This window comes from Lynx canadensis, chromosome C2, assembly GCF_007474595.2.
Source record: "Lynx canadensis isolate LIC74 chromosome C2, mLynCan4.pri.v2, whole genome shotgun sequence".
In the NCBI taxonomy this organism is placed as follows: domain Eukaryota; kingdom Metazoa; phylum Chordata; class Mammalia; order Carnivora; family Felidae; genus Lynx; species Lynx canadensis.
Genome location: NC_044311.2, coordinates 91,675,346 through 91,692,530, shown reverse-complemented (window position 1 = coordinate 91,692,530; position 17,185 = coordinate 91,675,346). Strand labels below are relative to the sequence as shown.

The window sequence follows — 17,185 nt, the reverse complement described above, 5'->3', positions numbered from 1 at the left end:
GAGTTAAGAGAACACTGTGAAGTTGTTTGGGAAGAGAAGTCAGCTTCTACATGTTCATGTTGTTTAAACTGAGAAAAGATAGGTGGTAGGTAATGAGTAGTGTTAAGTAGGAGATGAAAGTGGAGATGAGCATATTCAAACACCAGGACCAGGCAACTCATGACTTACTCAAAGAATTGAAGGAAATCCACAGTGGCCATAACACAGAGCTAAAAAGAGGGGAGAGCTCAGTAGGTGCCATTTTCAAGGCCAAGACAAGAGTACAAATGGAGGCACACATACCATATATCTAAGTATTTAGAAACTGTAAATCAAGCTATCAAACTGTTAAGTAAAATATGTTCTACTTGCCCACTTTGACAGATATATATCTTCCTAGATGTTGAGATTCAGATTTTGAATTCTTGGGTTCTCTGAAGTTCCAAAGAACATGGCAATGTAGGGAGAGCTAGCCCCAACCACTCCACCCTCATTCTCATCCCTGCCTGCATGCCTAGGTCCAGGCTCTGTTGACACCCCTTTGACCCATAGTCACCTCTTGGGCCAGGGAGGGGTGGACATTGACAGCACGTTTTTCCCTGAGGAGGATGAATCAGGGAAAGGGCTGTGCAGGTTCCAGGCAATGGGTAGAGAAGTGTGTGGTCCCTGGTACACGGAATATGATGTAGAGGTGGGCACATATTCTAGATGGTCATGACAGTTTTGAATTGTAGACTCTATGCCCAGTGGGGAAGCACATACTAAAGAACAAAAGAGAGGCCCTTTTAGAACCTTGCTAAGTCTTATTTGCAGACCCGTAATATCAGCATCATCTGGTGACTTATTAGAAATGCAGGATCTTAAGCCTCAGATCTATCAAATCAGAATCTGTATCTCAACAATATCCCTGGCTGATTTGTATACCTATTAAAGTCTGAGAGGTGTAGAACTCAATGAAAGGACTCAAGACAAGGGCTATTTTTTAAAAAATGTTTTTATTTATTTTTGAGACAGAGAGAGACAGAGCATGAGCAGGGGAGGGGCAGAGAGAGGGATTCAGACACAGAATCTAAAGCGGGCTCCAGGCTCTGAGCTGTCAGCACAGAGCCCAATGCAGGGCTCGAACTCACAGAGTGTGAAGTCATGACCTGAGCTGAAGTCGCACGCTCAACCGACTGAGCCACCCAGGCGCCCCAAGACAAGGGCTATTTTTCAGGGTTTATAAGAAGTACTGCCTGTTCCTGTAAGTTTTCCTAGGCCAAGGTCACTGAGGATGTGGGATTTGTCCCACCTGCACTAGGGAGTCATGGAAGAGCTCTAAGCAGTACAGTTACCTGGTCTGAATTACTTTTCTAAATAACAGCAGTTCCCATTCCTTGAGCATTACATTGCAACAAGCTTTGTGGTTTACAGATAGGATTTTAGTGAATCATCACTACAGCCATGTGAGATGGAGATTATAATTATTTTTCAACTGGGGAACAGGCTTAGGAAGGTGAAGTCACTCTCAAATTCAGAGGTACTATGTGAGGGACCTGTTGTCTTCAATACATCGCATTCCAAAAAATGAATAAGCTCATCACTCTTCACTCCCCACTCTACTCTATTCCACAGACTTACCAATGCAGTCCTCTGGTGCCTGGATGAACAGAGGAGCCCCTGGAACTTCCCAGACCCACTCTTTTTATCTACATGAGTGATTACAGCATTGATGTGATACAGCAAGACAAAGTTGATCACAGTGAGCCTTCCTTTCAGTCTGACCCCCATCTCTTAGGGGCCCACAGAACTCCTTGAAGGAGGAGCAGTTACAATAGTCAAATGAATCCCAAATGCTTCTAGCTCAGGCTGAATCCCATTTTCCAGGATGGATTAACTGGTAACATAAAAAATAGGGTGAATTTTGGTGCAGTCTGTGTTGTCTAAGAAACACATGTCAGGTAGGACTAAATCTCCAAGGATTTTATTAGGGGAAATGCCTGTGCCAGAAAATGGGGAAGGCCAGAAGGGCTGTCAGATCATAACACAAATCTGACTTCTAGTGAAGGAGAAGGGAAGGTTGGGTAGAAGCATCTTAGACCATCCACCATGCAGTCTAAATTGTGTAATGCTGTTGGTGAAATCTGAGTAAACTTTGTGGACTGTACCAATGTCATTTTCCTGGTATTGATAATAAACTACAGTTATGCAAGATGTCACCATTGGGAGAGGCTGAGTGAAGGGTACACAGAACCTCCTTGTCCTTTTTTTTTTTTTTTTTTTTTTTTGGTAACTTCTGTGCACATGTAATTATTTCAAAAGTAAAAATAAAAAAAAATACAGCACTAGAAAATGTGATAATTTTTAGCTCTCAGTATTTGTATAGAATCCAAATAACTGAAGAAGAGAAAATTAGTCTATTATATTTAACCAGATATTTTCCAATTCTGTGGCTCTTCCTTTCATTCCTGAAGTTCCAATTTTCCCTTAGTACCATTTCTCTTCAGTCTGAGGAACTTCCTTTAACATTTCTATAGAACAGGACTACTGGCCATAGAGTCTCATAGTTTCCCTTGATCTGAGAATGTCTGTATTTTACCTTTATTCTTGAAGGATGCTTTCTTTGGATATAGATATAGAATTCTAAGTTGACAGGTATTTTAGCACTTTAAAGATTTTATTCCACTGTCAGTCTTCTTGGTTCTTGATGAGAAATCCATGGGCATTTGATCTCATCTAATTGTCTAATGTATCCATCTTTTCATGTAAAGACTGTATTTCAACAACCTCATTTTTTAAAGTCCCCCTACTCTGAATCACAAACATATCAGCTCAATTCTCTTAATATTACCAAAGTTTCATTTTGGACTAATACATCTGGAGTATTTTTCTATGGTATACATGTGAATCACTTTCCAGCTGATGTAGAGGTTCCTGGAATTAACTTCATTTGTCCAAGATTGTTACAGCAAGCCGAGGCACCTTGAAAACATTGTTTCCCAGGGAATGAATGAATGCATCAGTATTCCCTTTCTCATATAGGTTTTCCTTCCCAAATGTCAGCACCCCTGATAAACAGAATGGCCCCAGAGAATTCCCAGTCATACCCTCTTATCAATATGGATGATTCCAGCATGAATTTGACACCATCAGATCTAGGGGGTCCCAGTGACTACAACTCTCCTTCACCCTCCCTCCTCCACTGTTACCCTCTTCACAGGGGGCCCTGTAACTGTATTTTACATTTGTTTTAAAACAGTTATTAATTGTTATACCTTCTTTTCAAAAACCTATTCAAAAAAATGTCCCCATGATAAAAGGGGAAGTTATAAATTTCATAATCACAGTCAAGTGCCTTTCACCCATGCTTGACTACATTAAGATAGATAAGCTGAAAACACAAGCTACAGAGCAAGAGAGAATGTTTTTTTCTGAGAGGGAAGACTGAAGTAAAAAGTGACTGAAAACTCCTTTCCAAAGGCAAGGAAGGCATGATTCTGACACCAATTCTTATGGGTGGGACAAACCATGTCAACCAGCTGGGTGTCCTAAATTCATCTCAATTTTGATACTATCTACTTAGAGATAGCCTCATTCAGATTCCACAAATTAAGGGCTCAGTCTCACAAGACTGCCCCCAATTCAAATGCCAACCCAAAATCTAGGTTGTCACTTCTGCTTCTGACCAACTGCCTCTATGTCAGAGGTTCCCATGACCCCCTTCTTGGGTTCAATTAATTAATTCCTGAGCTCACAGAACTCAGGAAACCAGTTTGCTCGCTAGATTATTGCCAGTTTATTACAAAGGATAGTAAAGGATACAAATTAACAGCCAGATGACAAGATATATAGGGCAAGGTCCAAAACAAAGGAACTTCTATCTGCTTGGAATTTGTTTGGCCCTGGCTGAGCAGCATGTCATTGCATCTGGTTCACCAACCTGGAAGCTGTCCAAACCATCCCCTTTGGGTTTTTATGGAGGCTTCATTACATAGCCATGATTAATTAAATAATTGTCATTGGTGATTTATTCAACCTCCAAGTCCTCTCCCATCCCCACAAATCAGTGGTAGAGCTAGCAACTTCCAATCCTCTAATCAGGATTTGTTTCCTTGCAAATAGCCCCCTGCCTCCATCTCTAGGGGATTTCCAAAAGTCACCTTATTAGTGTAAACTCAGCTGTGGTTGAAAGGAGCATTTATAAATATCAAGACACTCATTTAACCTTTAAGACTGAAGAACTTTAAAGAACTGAGGACAAGAGACCAAATACTATAACAAAAGATGCCCCCATTGCTGTTATCAATTAGGAAATTTGAAGCTTTTGGGAGCTGTGAGCCAGGAACCATGGACAAAGACTGAAATATATGTTTATTATAAATCATAATATCACACAGGAATATTGTCATCCACTATTGTGGGAAAATGTGAAAAAACCTCATTTATAGAGTGGTAGTATATAAATGTATACAGATATTTCTTTTCATAAGTTGTACCTTACTGAATTCTGAAATATGTACTTGTTTTTATTCAACAATGTATCCTAGAGATTTTTCTATGTTCATAATATCTACCTTTTAAAAACTATATGACTGTACAAAAATCATTTAAGTTTCTATATACAATGAACAATATGAAAAGGAAATTAATAAAACAATTCCACTTACAATAGCATCAAAAAGAATAAAGTACTAAGGAATAAACCAAAGAAGCAAACCAAACTAAAAACTAAGTAAACTAAAAACTATAAAATGTTGCTGAAAGAAATTAAAGAGTAGATAAATACATGGAAATAAATCCTGTGAGAATGGATTGGAAGGCTTCATATTGTTAAGATATCAATACTACCTAAAGCAATGTATGAATTTAATGCAATATCTCTCAAAATCCCAATGGTATGGTTTGCAAAAATACAAAAATTCATCCTAAAATTCACATGGAATCTCAAGGGACCACAAATAGCTAAAAAAAATCTTGAGAAAGAACAAAGTTGGAGACCAAAGACTCATACTCCTGATTTCTAAACAAACTACAGTGATCACAACAGTACTGGCATAAAGACATATATACATCAATAGAAAAGAATAGAAAGCCCAGAAATACAGTCTCACATGTATATGGTCAGCTGATTTTTGACAAGGATGCCAAGACCATTGACTGGGGAAAGCAGAATCTCTTCAATAAATGATGTTGGGAAAACTGGATATCCACATGCAAAAGGATGAATATGGATCCTTACCTTACCCTATAGAAAAATTAACTCAAAATGGATCAAAGATCTAAATGTGAGAGGCAAAACTATAAGAAAACATAGGGGAAAAGCTTCACAACATTGGATCTGCGATGACTTCTTAGAGATTATACCACAAACAGAGGCAACAAAAGTATAAATACATAGATGAGATAACATAAAAGTGAAAAACTTCTGTGCACCAAAGGACAGAATCAACAGTAGAATGACAACCTAGGGAATGGAGAAAATATTTGCAAATCATATCTCTGATAAGGGGTTAACATCCATAATAGATAAGGAACTCCTATAAAATAATAAATAGGTCATTTCTCCAAGAAGATATACTAATGACCAACAAGCATATGAAAATATTCTCAAAATAGTTAATCATTAGGCAAAAGCAATTCAAAACCACAAGATATTCCCCTCACACCCATCATGATGGCAACTATCAAAAAACAAACAGAAATAACAAGTGCTGACAAAAATGTGGAGAAATTGGAATCTTTCTGCCCTGTTGGTGGGAATGTAGAATGGTGCACCCACTATAGAAAGCAGTATGGTGATATCTCAAAAATTAAAAATAGAATTATCATATGATCCAGAAATTTCATGCAAAAGAACTGGAAGCAGGGTAACAGGAGATATTTGTATACACATTTTCATAATAGCATTATTAACAATAGCCAAAAGGTAAAAACAACCCAAGTGTCCAACAGCAGATACATGGATAAACAAAAAAAACCCCATATGTGGTATATACATACAATGGAATATTATTTAACCTTGAAAAGGAAGGAGATTCTGATACATGCTATAACATGGATGAAACGTGAGGACATTATACTACATGAAATAAGCAAGTCACAAAAATACAAAGACCATATGATTCTACTTACATGAGGTATCTAGAGTAGTAGATTCATACAAACAACAGAAAATGGTGGTTGTCAAGAGCTGGGAGAGGGAGGAGTGGGAGTTGTTATTTAATGGGTACAGAGTTTCAATTTTGTAAGATGAAAACAGTCTGGAGATTGGTTTCACCACAGTGTGAATGTACTTAATGCTACTGAATTATACACTAAACAATGATGTCAATAGTAAATTTTAAATTATGTATATTTCACCACAATTTAAAAAATAGACATGATTAGGTACTATTCTAAGCTATGGATATACAAAAGATTATTTCACCAGTTTTCTATTGATGAATTAACATTTTAATTCCCAGTGGTAAATATTCTGGGTTAAATGGTATGAAGTATATTAAAATGAAAGCTATTACTAAATTTCTTTTCAAATTTTGCACCACTTCACACCTCCACTAATAATAAATAATGGTATGCATTCCCCCACATTATCAATAAAGTTTGATTTATAGTTAAAGTTTTTGCCAGTCTTGTGGGAGAAAAATTAACTCATTGTGTTAATTTACACATTATGAATCCCTAGTGAAGTTGAGCATTTTTCACCATTTTAAACATTTTTACCTTCCTTTCTAGACATTATTTTTTCATGCCTTTGACCCAATTTTATGATGGAATTTGTTTTTTCTCATTATTTTTGAAAAAAATTTTTTTATAAAATAGGGATATGAATCCTTTCATGTATATTACAAGTCTCTCTAGTCTGAGGCAATTTATTTTAACCATTTAAGGTTTTTGTTCTTTTATTATTTCAATATAAACTTTAAAAAATAAACTTGAATCTATTTGTAATTGCTATTGAATTTTGTGAGTTAGAGTGTAATTTCTTACACACTAATGGCAACTTGTTCTATTCCTACTGCTTGGAAATGCCAGTTTTCCATCTATGGTAGTGTTTGTTTGTTTTTTTTTCTATATTCTGTTGTAATTTAACCTTTTTGGCACCAAAACTGCCGCATTCCATATGTTACCTATTTAAAGTATGTTAGATGGCAGTCTAGCCCATTCTCTTTCTTTTAAAAATAAAAAATTACATACTTTTAGATAATTTCTTTTCTGAATTTTGGAACCATCTTGTCAAATTCCATAAAAAAAATCTATTAATATATTGATTAGACACCTTGCCTGCCCCCATCTTGAGCCAGCGGGTCTCCACTCATGCGGCATCAAGTGAGAGCACTGATACTGGCAGAGTGGACCTGGGTAGGGCGATGATGGCCAGGCTCTCACTGGGGCTTCTTCTTCTGTAGCTGCTTCTACCCACACAGATTTATTCAAATCAAAAACCTACTGTAACACTTTCAAGTAACTCCTCCCAGAATACCTCCACTGCCCCAAATCCAGCTAATGCCATCACCATGACGACTAGCAGTGCTCTGCAGTCAACAGCCAGTCTCTTCATCGTCTTGTTCCCTTCTACATCTCTATGGTTAAGAGACTTAGGCCAAGAAACATCTATACTTCCCCATCTTCTAAACCCGATCCAAATGGTGTCTAGACAGCCAGTGACAAAGAAAAAACAGGTCCTTGTTGAATCTGCTAATTCCACACTTTATTTTATTGACACAGAAAATGTTGAGGATCCCAAGTTTTACTGGTTTGAAGAACATATGAAGAGTCTATTGTCTGGATGATGAATGTCTATTAACTCTACTGGAGTTGCATGTACAAGATGAAGAGACAACATCCAAGATTAGTTAAGGTATGATTTCTTTAAAGGTGGCTTAAGAAGTATGGACAGGTAAATTCTACCTTGAAAATGAGAATAGATTTTATCTTACCTAGATATAAAGGATGGGATGTCAACAGAATCGGTTTTCATTTGGTTCTTTAAATCTTTAAAGCCATAAAACAGTTAATACAAAAAGCTTCCATAATTCTATTTATATGTACATGGAAGGAACTTCCAGGTGTTGCAGTAAATCCTCAATGTATTGTCTCAGCAGTACTGATTTAATGCCAGTGTAGTCTAGATAAAGTTTTACATTGTTGAGCTATCACTGTTTTTTGGGAACTGAACTCTTTCCCCTGAAGCTTTGGATTTGACATTGCATTTGATTTTTTATATAGTAGTTGGCATGTGCCAAGGCAATGATGGATTGGAATCTACCCCAGATTGAAGCATAATGAGGAAATTTTGCTTATATACATATCACCCATTCCTATTCAACAAGAGTGCTAGATTAGTTTATCTAAACTGATTCCAAAAAGTAGGAGTACATTGACCTCAACTAATTTCAAAATGCTTTTATTTCTGCTTATGTTGAATACTTTTTGCAATTAAAAAAATCTGTTGTGAAGGTAAAATTAACAAATCTTGAAATTAAAAAGGCAAAATATGTGAGGGGGCCAAAATTATAAATCAAGTATTTGGGAAGTGAAGACTAGAAGCTTACTTACAATAAATTCAGAAAAACTTTTATACTCTTTTTGTAAATACTTTTTTTTTAACTCTGAATCAGAATAATCACATTTGGAAAACTTTCTGTTTGTCAATATTTTTAGATGGTTAGAACTTCGTCCTAAGCCCAAAGAAGGCTTGATTCTGGAAAGTACATCTTTTCACAACTGCCCAGATGCACAGAAAGCTTTTTAAAAATAGACACTCTAAAATCTTTTGTTCACATGGTCACCCACTGAGGCTCATCAGAACAAGTGCCCTCCTTAATGCCCATCACCTATCTAACCCATCTGCCCACCCATCTCCCCACTGATGCTTAAATGTTCCAATATCTAATATGGCCACAGTAGTCTTGATGACCAAAGTCATTTTTTCCCAACTTTAGGAACCCACGCCATAACAACCATTTCCAACAGATCTCAAGCTACTGTGTATGAATGAACATTCCTTTTTGTTTCATGCCTGAATGTTGTCTACCTACTTTGGATTGTATATTGTGTTTGTATATTTATGCTTTGATTCATAGTAACTTCTCATATTATGGAATTGATTTGCATTGAACAAGAACTGCAAATTTAAAAAATAGCTGAAAGAACAAAAAAGATATTGATTAGGATTAAACTGAAGTTATAGAACTATTTGGAAGAGGAGATTGACATTTTTCTAATATTTACTCATTTATCTCAAGAACATAATATGCCTTTTTTGTTCCAATTTTTTATTTAAATTCCAGTTAGTTAACATATGGTGTAATATTAGTTTCAGGAGTAGAATTTAGTGATTCATCACTTACATATAACACCCATTGCTCATCACAACAAGTCCCCTCCTTAATGCCCATCACCTATCTAACCCATCTGCCCACCCACCTCCCCTCCAGCAACCCTCAGTTTGTTCTCTATAGTTGAGAGTCTGTTTTATGGTTTGCCTCTCTCGCTTTCCCCCCCATGTTCATCTATTTCTTAAATTCCACATATGAGTGCAATGATCATTTATGCCCTTTACACAGCTTTATAATTTATTTCATATAGCTTTTAGACATTTCATTTAGATATATTCTTAGGCATTCTATATATTTTGAGGATCTAACATGTAGGAACTTTTAAAATGTAATGTTGACCTTACATTTCTTATTTGCTTTAAAACACTTAATGGTTGCATCACAAGCTTATATTCTTCCAATGTGTTGAAATGTTTTACACAATATTATATTTTGGGTTTTTTTCCAGTGGAATTTTAAAGATGAACTTTTTGGTGTTTTGCAAATATGACACTTTTGCTTTTTTGTTGTGCTACTTATTTCTTATTCATATTTTGTTTCATTTGCTAGGTACACTAGTACAATGCTGCACAGTACCTATGTTAGAGGACATTTTTGCCTCTTATTTACTTTAATAGTAATGCTCTTGATGTCTCTTATTAAGTATTTATCATTTTTTAAAAAAATATTTATTTTTGAGAGACACAGAGTGCATATGCGAGGGAGGAGTAGTGGGGGGAGAGGATCTGAATTGGGCTTTGTGCTGACAGCAGACAGCCTGATAAGGGGGTTTGAACTCACAAACTGTGAGATCATGACCTGAGCCAAAGTCGGATGCTTAACCAACTGAGCCACGGCAGGTGGCCGAAGTATTTATCCATTTTGATATAGAAACTCTTTTGGTTAAGGAAATACCTTCTATTCCTACCTTGACCAACATTTTATCAGAAATGACTGTCTAATTTTTTAAAATTTTATGTCATCTTTTTATATGATCATGAAAATTTTCTGTTAATGTAGTTGGTTGTCTTAATAAAAATGTATGCCTTAAAATACAGAAAAGAACAATGAATATTATAGCAAATACCTATAATGTCACCACAAAAAAGAAAAAAAACCTGTCAACATATAATCACGTTTTTCCAGTTGCTTTTTCCAACTTTATGCTCAAAGTAAATCACATAAGAAATATATAACTTAGTCTGATTTATTTAAAAAATGATAGTGATTAAGCCAAAGCACTTACTTAACTATCATTCTTAACTGTTCTATCCCAACTCTTTCTTCTCTGAGGCAGTCACTAATATAGGTTTGGTATAATTTTTGTAGTTTACTTTTTATGTGTTAATAAACTATAATTTTGTGAGTTTTTTAAAAAGTATAGTTCCTATATCATAGTATATAAGCAAATAATAAACATTAGTAATATAGTTTTTTTTAATTTGTTTTCTATGAAACTAACTATTGTAATTGGTAATATTTTCCTAACTTACACCTGATATGCTGAGGGAGTTAATTATTATAAGATCAGTAGGTGCAGAGGCAGTGATTTGATTATCAGAAAAGTGTTAGGGTTGTTCCATATCCTATGTTAAATATAGTTTATAACTTCAATTAAAGAGACTTCATTTTCAATGACAAATATTCTTCTTCTTCTATTTTTTTTTTTTTGTTTCTTTATTTTTGAGAGAAACAAAGAGGTCGAGTGGGAAAGGGGCGGGGAGAGAGAGAGAAACACATAATCCGAAGCAGGGTCCAGGATCCAAGCTGTCAGCACAGAGCCCTATGCAGGGCTCGAACTCACAAATGGTGAGATCATGACCTGAGCTGAAATCGGACACTTAACTGACTGAGCCACCCAGGTACCCCATCAATGACAAATATTCTAAAATAATAAAAATTTAAAAAGAAAACACTTCTGTTGTGTATATTATGTGCCATGCATTATGCTAGTGTTTTGTGTGTATTAATGCCTGACATTAATACATCTGTGTAACATTTACAAACCCTATTATAAAATAGCATTATTAGCATCACCTATTTATGATTTATGAGCTGAAGTGAAGAGTTTAAGTCACCCATTTCTATCACATTCCTAGATAATTAGTTTCTGAGGAAAATTTCCACCATTAAACATAAGATTACTGAATCTCCACTCCATTTCCTCCAGTCGTTCACCTTGGCAAACATAGTTCCTGCCCATAATAGTTCCATCTCAGAGTGGATCTCTCTTCTTTTGGAAAAAAAATGATTGCTAAAGATTGAATTTTACTTACTTATTTTTAACATATAAAAATTTCAATTATAAACAAAAACAGAGAATAGTATAATGAATTCCCATGAGTCCATCATTAAGTCTTAGCAAATATATATCTCATTTAGTATGTTTTTGAGGTTCATCCATGTTGTAAAATGTATCAGCAATCCATTATTTTTTTTGTTGATGAATGATATTCCATCGTATAGATATAACACATTTGTATATCCATTCAACAACAAGGAGATTTAGATTGTTATCAGATTTTGGCAATTATGAACAACGGGGCTGTGAATAGTTGTGCATATATCTCTGAATGGATGAATGTTCGCATTTCTCTTGGGTAGATTCCTAGGAGTGAAATTGCTGGGTTGTATGGTAAGATTATGTTAAACTTTCTTTTAAAGAAAATGCCAAACTGTTTTCCAAAGTAGCTGTATCATTTAATAGTTCCACCAGTAATCTCCAATTGCTATATGAGAGTTCTAATTTCTCCATATTACTTCACATGACCATTTATATATCTTTGGTGAAATGCTTATTCAAACCTTTTAATTCTAATTAAATTAAATTCTAAGATTTTTAATTGGAATGTTTTTCTTCATTTTTGAGATGTGTTTATTAGATATTCCAGATGCAAGTTCTTAACCAGATATACATTTCCTTCTATCTGAAGAATGGCCTTTAACATATCCTATAGTGAAAGTCTGTTGTTGATGGATTCTTTCAGCTTTTATATGTGCAAAAGCATCTTTCCTCAGAATGGTCTTCTGAACTTTCCAATGTATACGTGTTGATGTTTTGGGGCTTCTCTTCTTCTTAAGCCCTGATGATTCCCCGCTGTCTTTCTTCTGCATCTCTGCATCTTCCCATGGATAAGTGGCAATTCACAATCAAAGCTCCAAGATTCATTTGAAAAACACAAATAATAGGTATCAGAAGAGACTAGTTATTACACCAAGGGCATAAAGTTTAGATGCAAAAATATTGCTACAGTTTTACTAAAAAGAATATTTCAAATAAACACATACATCAATAATGATATGAGTATATAAAAAGATAAAAACATACACAAAGATTAATCTTTTCCTTCTTTTTATCACCTATAAGTTTTTTTCTTCATTTAATTTACTTTTATATGTTGTGTGTTTGCATACACAGATAAGAAACATAAAGCCTTTACCTTTACTTTTAATGCATAATTAAATCAGACAATATATATGTAATACAGAAATAACATGTTATAGTTTTTTACATGTGCACATGTGCAAGTAGGGGAGGGGCAGACAGAGGGAGAGAGAGAATCCCAAGCAGGCTCTGTACTGCCAGAACGGAGTCCCATGTGGGGCTCAAACTCACGAACCACAAGATCATGACCTGAGTAGAAACAAACAGACTGACTCTCAACTGACTGAACCACTTAGGCACCCTCAGAATTTAACATCTTAAACTGTAACGATACTTTGCTAGACCACGTACAGTCCAATGAGATAATTTACATTCATTTGTTCATATTAAGACTCTGAAATCCAATGAATACTTTATACTTAACAGCATATCTCAACCTAGATGCTAAATTTTCATCATAAATACTTAATATGCTTTTAGAGTTCATAAAATTTAATTTAAAAAGTAGACCAAAGGGGTGCCTGGGTAGCTCAGTCGGTTAAGCATACGACTTTGGCTCAGGTCATGATCTCAAGTTTCAGGCGTTCAAGCCTTGTGTCGGCTCTGTGCTGACAGCACAGAGCCTGGAACCTGCTTTGGATTATGTATCTCCCTCTCTCTCTCTGCCTCTCCCCAACTTGTGCTCTGTCTCTCTGTCTCTCAAAAATAAATGTTAAAAAAATTTAAAAAGTAGACCCAAGTTGTTCTAAATATACTAAAAAAGTTACCAGTAACTGGATTGAGTATCTGTTTTTAAATTTAAATTAAAATTTAATAAAATTAAAAATTCAGTAACTCAGTGGACTAGCCACATATCATGTACTTGACAGCCATGATGGGTAGTGGCTACTGTATTGAACAAAACAGCTCTAGAGAGCTAAGGAACAAAGTTGTTTTCAATTTTGTACTGTGTCCATACATAACTTAACCAAATAAATAAGCCATTTTCCTGTTTTAAAGCCAAATAGTAACTAGAAGTTTGTAGAGATCAAGGATGCACCCCTAAAGGATGAATGTGGAGGCAAAACAGTTATCTTAATAGTATATTCTTGTAACCTAGAACAAAATTCCCAGTAATAGCATTCCAAAAACACATTCTGAAAGTGCTGTATCACATACAACTTCATTGGAAGTAAGATTGTGTGCTCAGTAAAACTATACAGCTTAATGAAAAGAGTAATCTCAGAGTATTGATGAAGATATCAACTACCTAAGTTTGAATAGAATAATTTTATAAAATATGAGTAGAAAAATCAATATAAATTAATATTTTACATATTTGATTTCAAATACATATATATGAATCTCAAAAATAAATTAGATACTGTAAGAATAGAATATATACATATAAATATGTGTGTATATTAAATATATTTCATATAGGTTATTTACATCTATGTTCCTAATTAGCATAGTCTGTAGCTTTGTTTATAGAATTTATTCTTGAGGCACCTGGGCGGCTCAGTTGGTTGAGCATCCAACTTCAGCTCACATCATGATCTCACAGCTCATGAGTTCTAGCCCTGCGTCAGGCTCTGTGCTTTGACAGTGCAGAGCCTGGAGCCTGTTTCTGATTCTGTGTCTCCCTCTCTCTCTGCCCCTGTCCCACTTGTGTGCTGTTCTCTGTCTCTCTCAAAAATAAATAAACATTAATTTTAAAAAACTTACGGTGTTTATTCTTGCCTGGGTTTAGTACTGGTGTTATGGACTTCAAATATAAGAAGTGAAGTTCAAGTGAAAACCATTCCTTCTTTTATTGAAATGGGCATATAACAGCATTGCCTTGAATTCCATATAGCACAGAATTGTCTTGAATTCCATAATATATCTTAAGTTTTTATGTAGTTTTTAGTTTATTCAGGTTCTGCAGTTATTGTTTTCAGTAAATTATGATAATTGTATTTTCTTAGAAATTTTCCTTTCTCTCAATTGCCATTTTAAAAAAATACTCTATAACTTTTTGATTGCCAGTATGAATTTAGTAATGTCTTATTTTTATGAACTTTTTCCCAGGGCAATGATTAGAGCTTCAGAAATCCTGGAAAAGAAAAACCCTATTTACCAGACAAGATGAATCAAGTTCCAAAATAAATAAGCAAAGAGAGAAAACCCACTTTGAAGAGTGTGTTATATTCAGGTGCAGGGAGATGCACCTTCTTCCTAGTTTTTAAAGGAAACAAAAGTGTGAAAAAGAAGAGGGAAACCATTGTCCACTATCCTGAGGTTAGGTAGGGTAGACAGAGTACCAGAGAAGGGGGTTTTCTGTTTTCAGTTCAGGGCAAACTGAAACTCAAAGGAGTCATGTCCCAGAGTGAACAAACTGGATAGGGAGAAAGTTAAGAGGTAACTTTTCCCAGAGGAAAAAACTAAATCTCAGAAAACAGAGGACAAAGCACTGTTACACAGGGTTCAGCCACCCAGAGTCAAGACCTGGGACCTTTATCTCCTAAAGTCCAAGCCATGTTGAAGGAAGTCATGGAAAATTCACAGTTGTGGTTTCTTGGGAGTTTTTAGGAAAGGAGGTGGTGTAATGGAAGAAGTACCAAAAACGCACCTCATTTGCCCACACACAGCATGAAGAGTTGGAGACTCTGTTTATCCACACCATGTTTCCAGATTAAAATCCCCAGGAGGAATCACCTCCGAAACTCAACTTACCCATGTCAATAGTAAAGGTTTATCTGATCCCCTGAAGTGTGCTTGGTACCTTCATCCAAACCACAGTCTGGAAATTTCTGTCATAACATAATAATAATATTTCAATATTGAATACATACTGTGCACTAGTACTGAACTGGGCACATCGCATATGTTGGCCTTGCTATCATCCAGTTTAAAAGATGAGGAAAACTGAGGTTCAGGGGCAAGGTGATTGGATCACAGATACAAAAATAAGCAGTATAACTGGAATTAGAACTTCAGAGTTCTTGTACTGTAGAGCTCAAATAGAGGAAGGACTCTTATTCAGACTCCTGACTTAGGGTCTTCTCAAGTAAATCCCTGCAATCTGTTTAATTCATAATGCTACCAAGAGACAAAGAGCTCCCCTCAACCTCTGAATCTGCTAAGGCCCCAAAGTTTTTCTTACACTATTCCTTACTATAATCCTCACCTCCCTGGTAGGACTAGCTTCTCTTCTTTAGAGTTCAGGAAACTTTCTTGGACTAGCTTCTCTTCTCTAGAGTTCAGGAAACCTTCTCTAAAGTCCCAGAACAACCTCTGAAACAACCCCCTTTTTTTCTTCTTCCTTCTCTGGGGTCCCAGTCCTGATTCCTTGCTGTCCCTGCACTCATGCCCATCTCTGCTCTCTCAGAATTCAGTGTCATGAGGACTTGGAGAGGACATGAGGGTTATAATCTGGCTTTTTCCACTCCAGACAAGCCCCCAAATCCTCCATTCACTGACCATAATCCTCCCACTTCTCCCACTCTTGTATCTGGTTCAGGAACCAACAATTCAAATTGAGGAAGCAGCAGCAGCAACTACTAAAGCAACCAAACCAGACCCTTCCATCCAAGAATGTGCACATCTCAACCACAAAGTCAATCAGTCTTCATTATTTTTCTTCCTGCAGTTTCAGATTTCTGTAGCTCCTTTCCACATCAGCCCTTAGGCCCTTTCAACTGGGCATGGGACTCTCATCACTGAGATATCCAAATGTAAAATCCTTAGTTGGAGAAGCTAGTGGCCTCAGTGTCTTGCTTTGTACTCTGATACCTATGACATAGCCTAAATCATGAAAGTGTACAGTTTTCCTGATTAGGGTGAGACATCCTGCTATTCTTTTCATTGTCTATAGAAGTATCCCTCACCAACAAGATCCCAGCTAGAAGAAAAGAGTTCCTCTCTCCACATCTGTGCTGGTCCAGCTGTAGGTCTATCTCCTGGACAAATCAGGTCGAGTATGACAGGCTGGGGCTTTGCAGTCTAAGAGATTGCCTGGAATTCTAGAATAACTCCAATGTGGTGGAATTTGGATTTCTCTGATCAAAGTACAAAGAAATACCAGATCATATAGAAAAATGTTCTTGTCTTTTATACATGCCTCTTTTCTTTCCTTTGTATGCTTCTAAACCCAAATGTATGGGTCAGTGTCACTTTGATTCCCACAGAAGTATACAAACTAGAGATGCTTTAACAAGTATAGCTCAGTACTACACATCAGCCCCACAACTCTTCCAGGAGATAGGCCTTCCTAATTCCTTAGATGGCCAAAGAGACTCCAAAATTCCCTCTTCTCAAAACTATCTTAAACTTTTAATTAATTTTTAATTTTGTTTTTATTTTTAATTTAATTTTTTTTTAGGATTTTAAAAGTTTTTATTTAAATTCCAGTTAGTCAACAATGCAATACTTGTTTCAGGTGTACAATATAGTAATTCAACAAAATATACAACACGTTGTGCTCATTAAAACAAGTGCACTCCTCAATCCCTATCACCTATTTAACCCATCCTCCTACCCACCTCCCCTCTGATAACAT

General features: G+C 35.9%; 1 protein-coding gene across 1 annotated transcript; it reads left to right on the top strand.

Moving 5' to 3' along the window:
* The first annotated feature begins 7,789 nt into the window (after positions 1 to 7,789).
* On the top strand, positions 7,790 to 16,633 carry ARGFX (arginine-fifty homeobox). The gene is given in 5 exon segments (XM_030328452.1): positions 7,790 to 7,819; positions 15,240 to 15,378; positions 16,138 to 16,268; positions 16,270 to 16,401; positions 16,403 to 16,633. Coding segments are annotated over 5 exon segments (663 nt in total).
* The last annotated feature ends 552 nt before the right edge of the window (positions 16,634 to 17,185 follow it).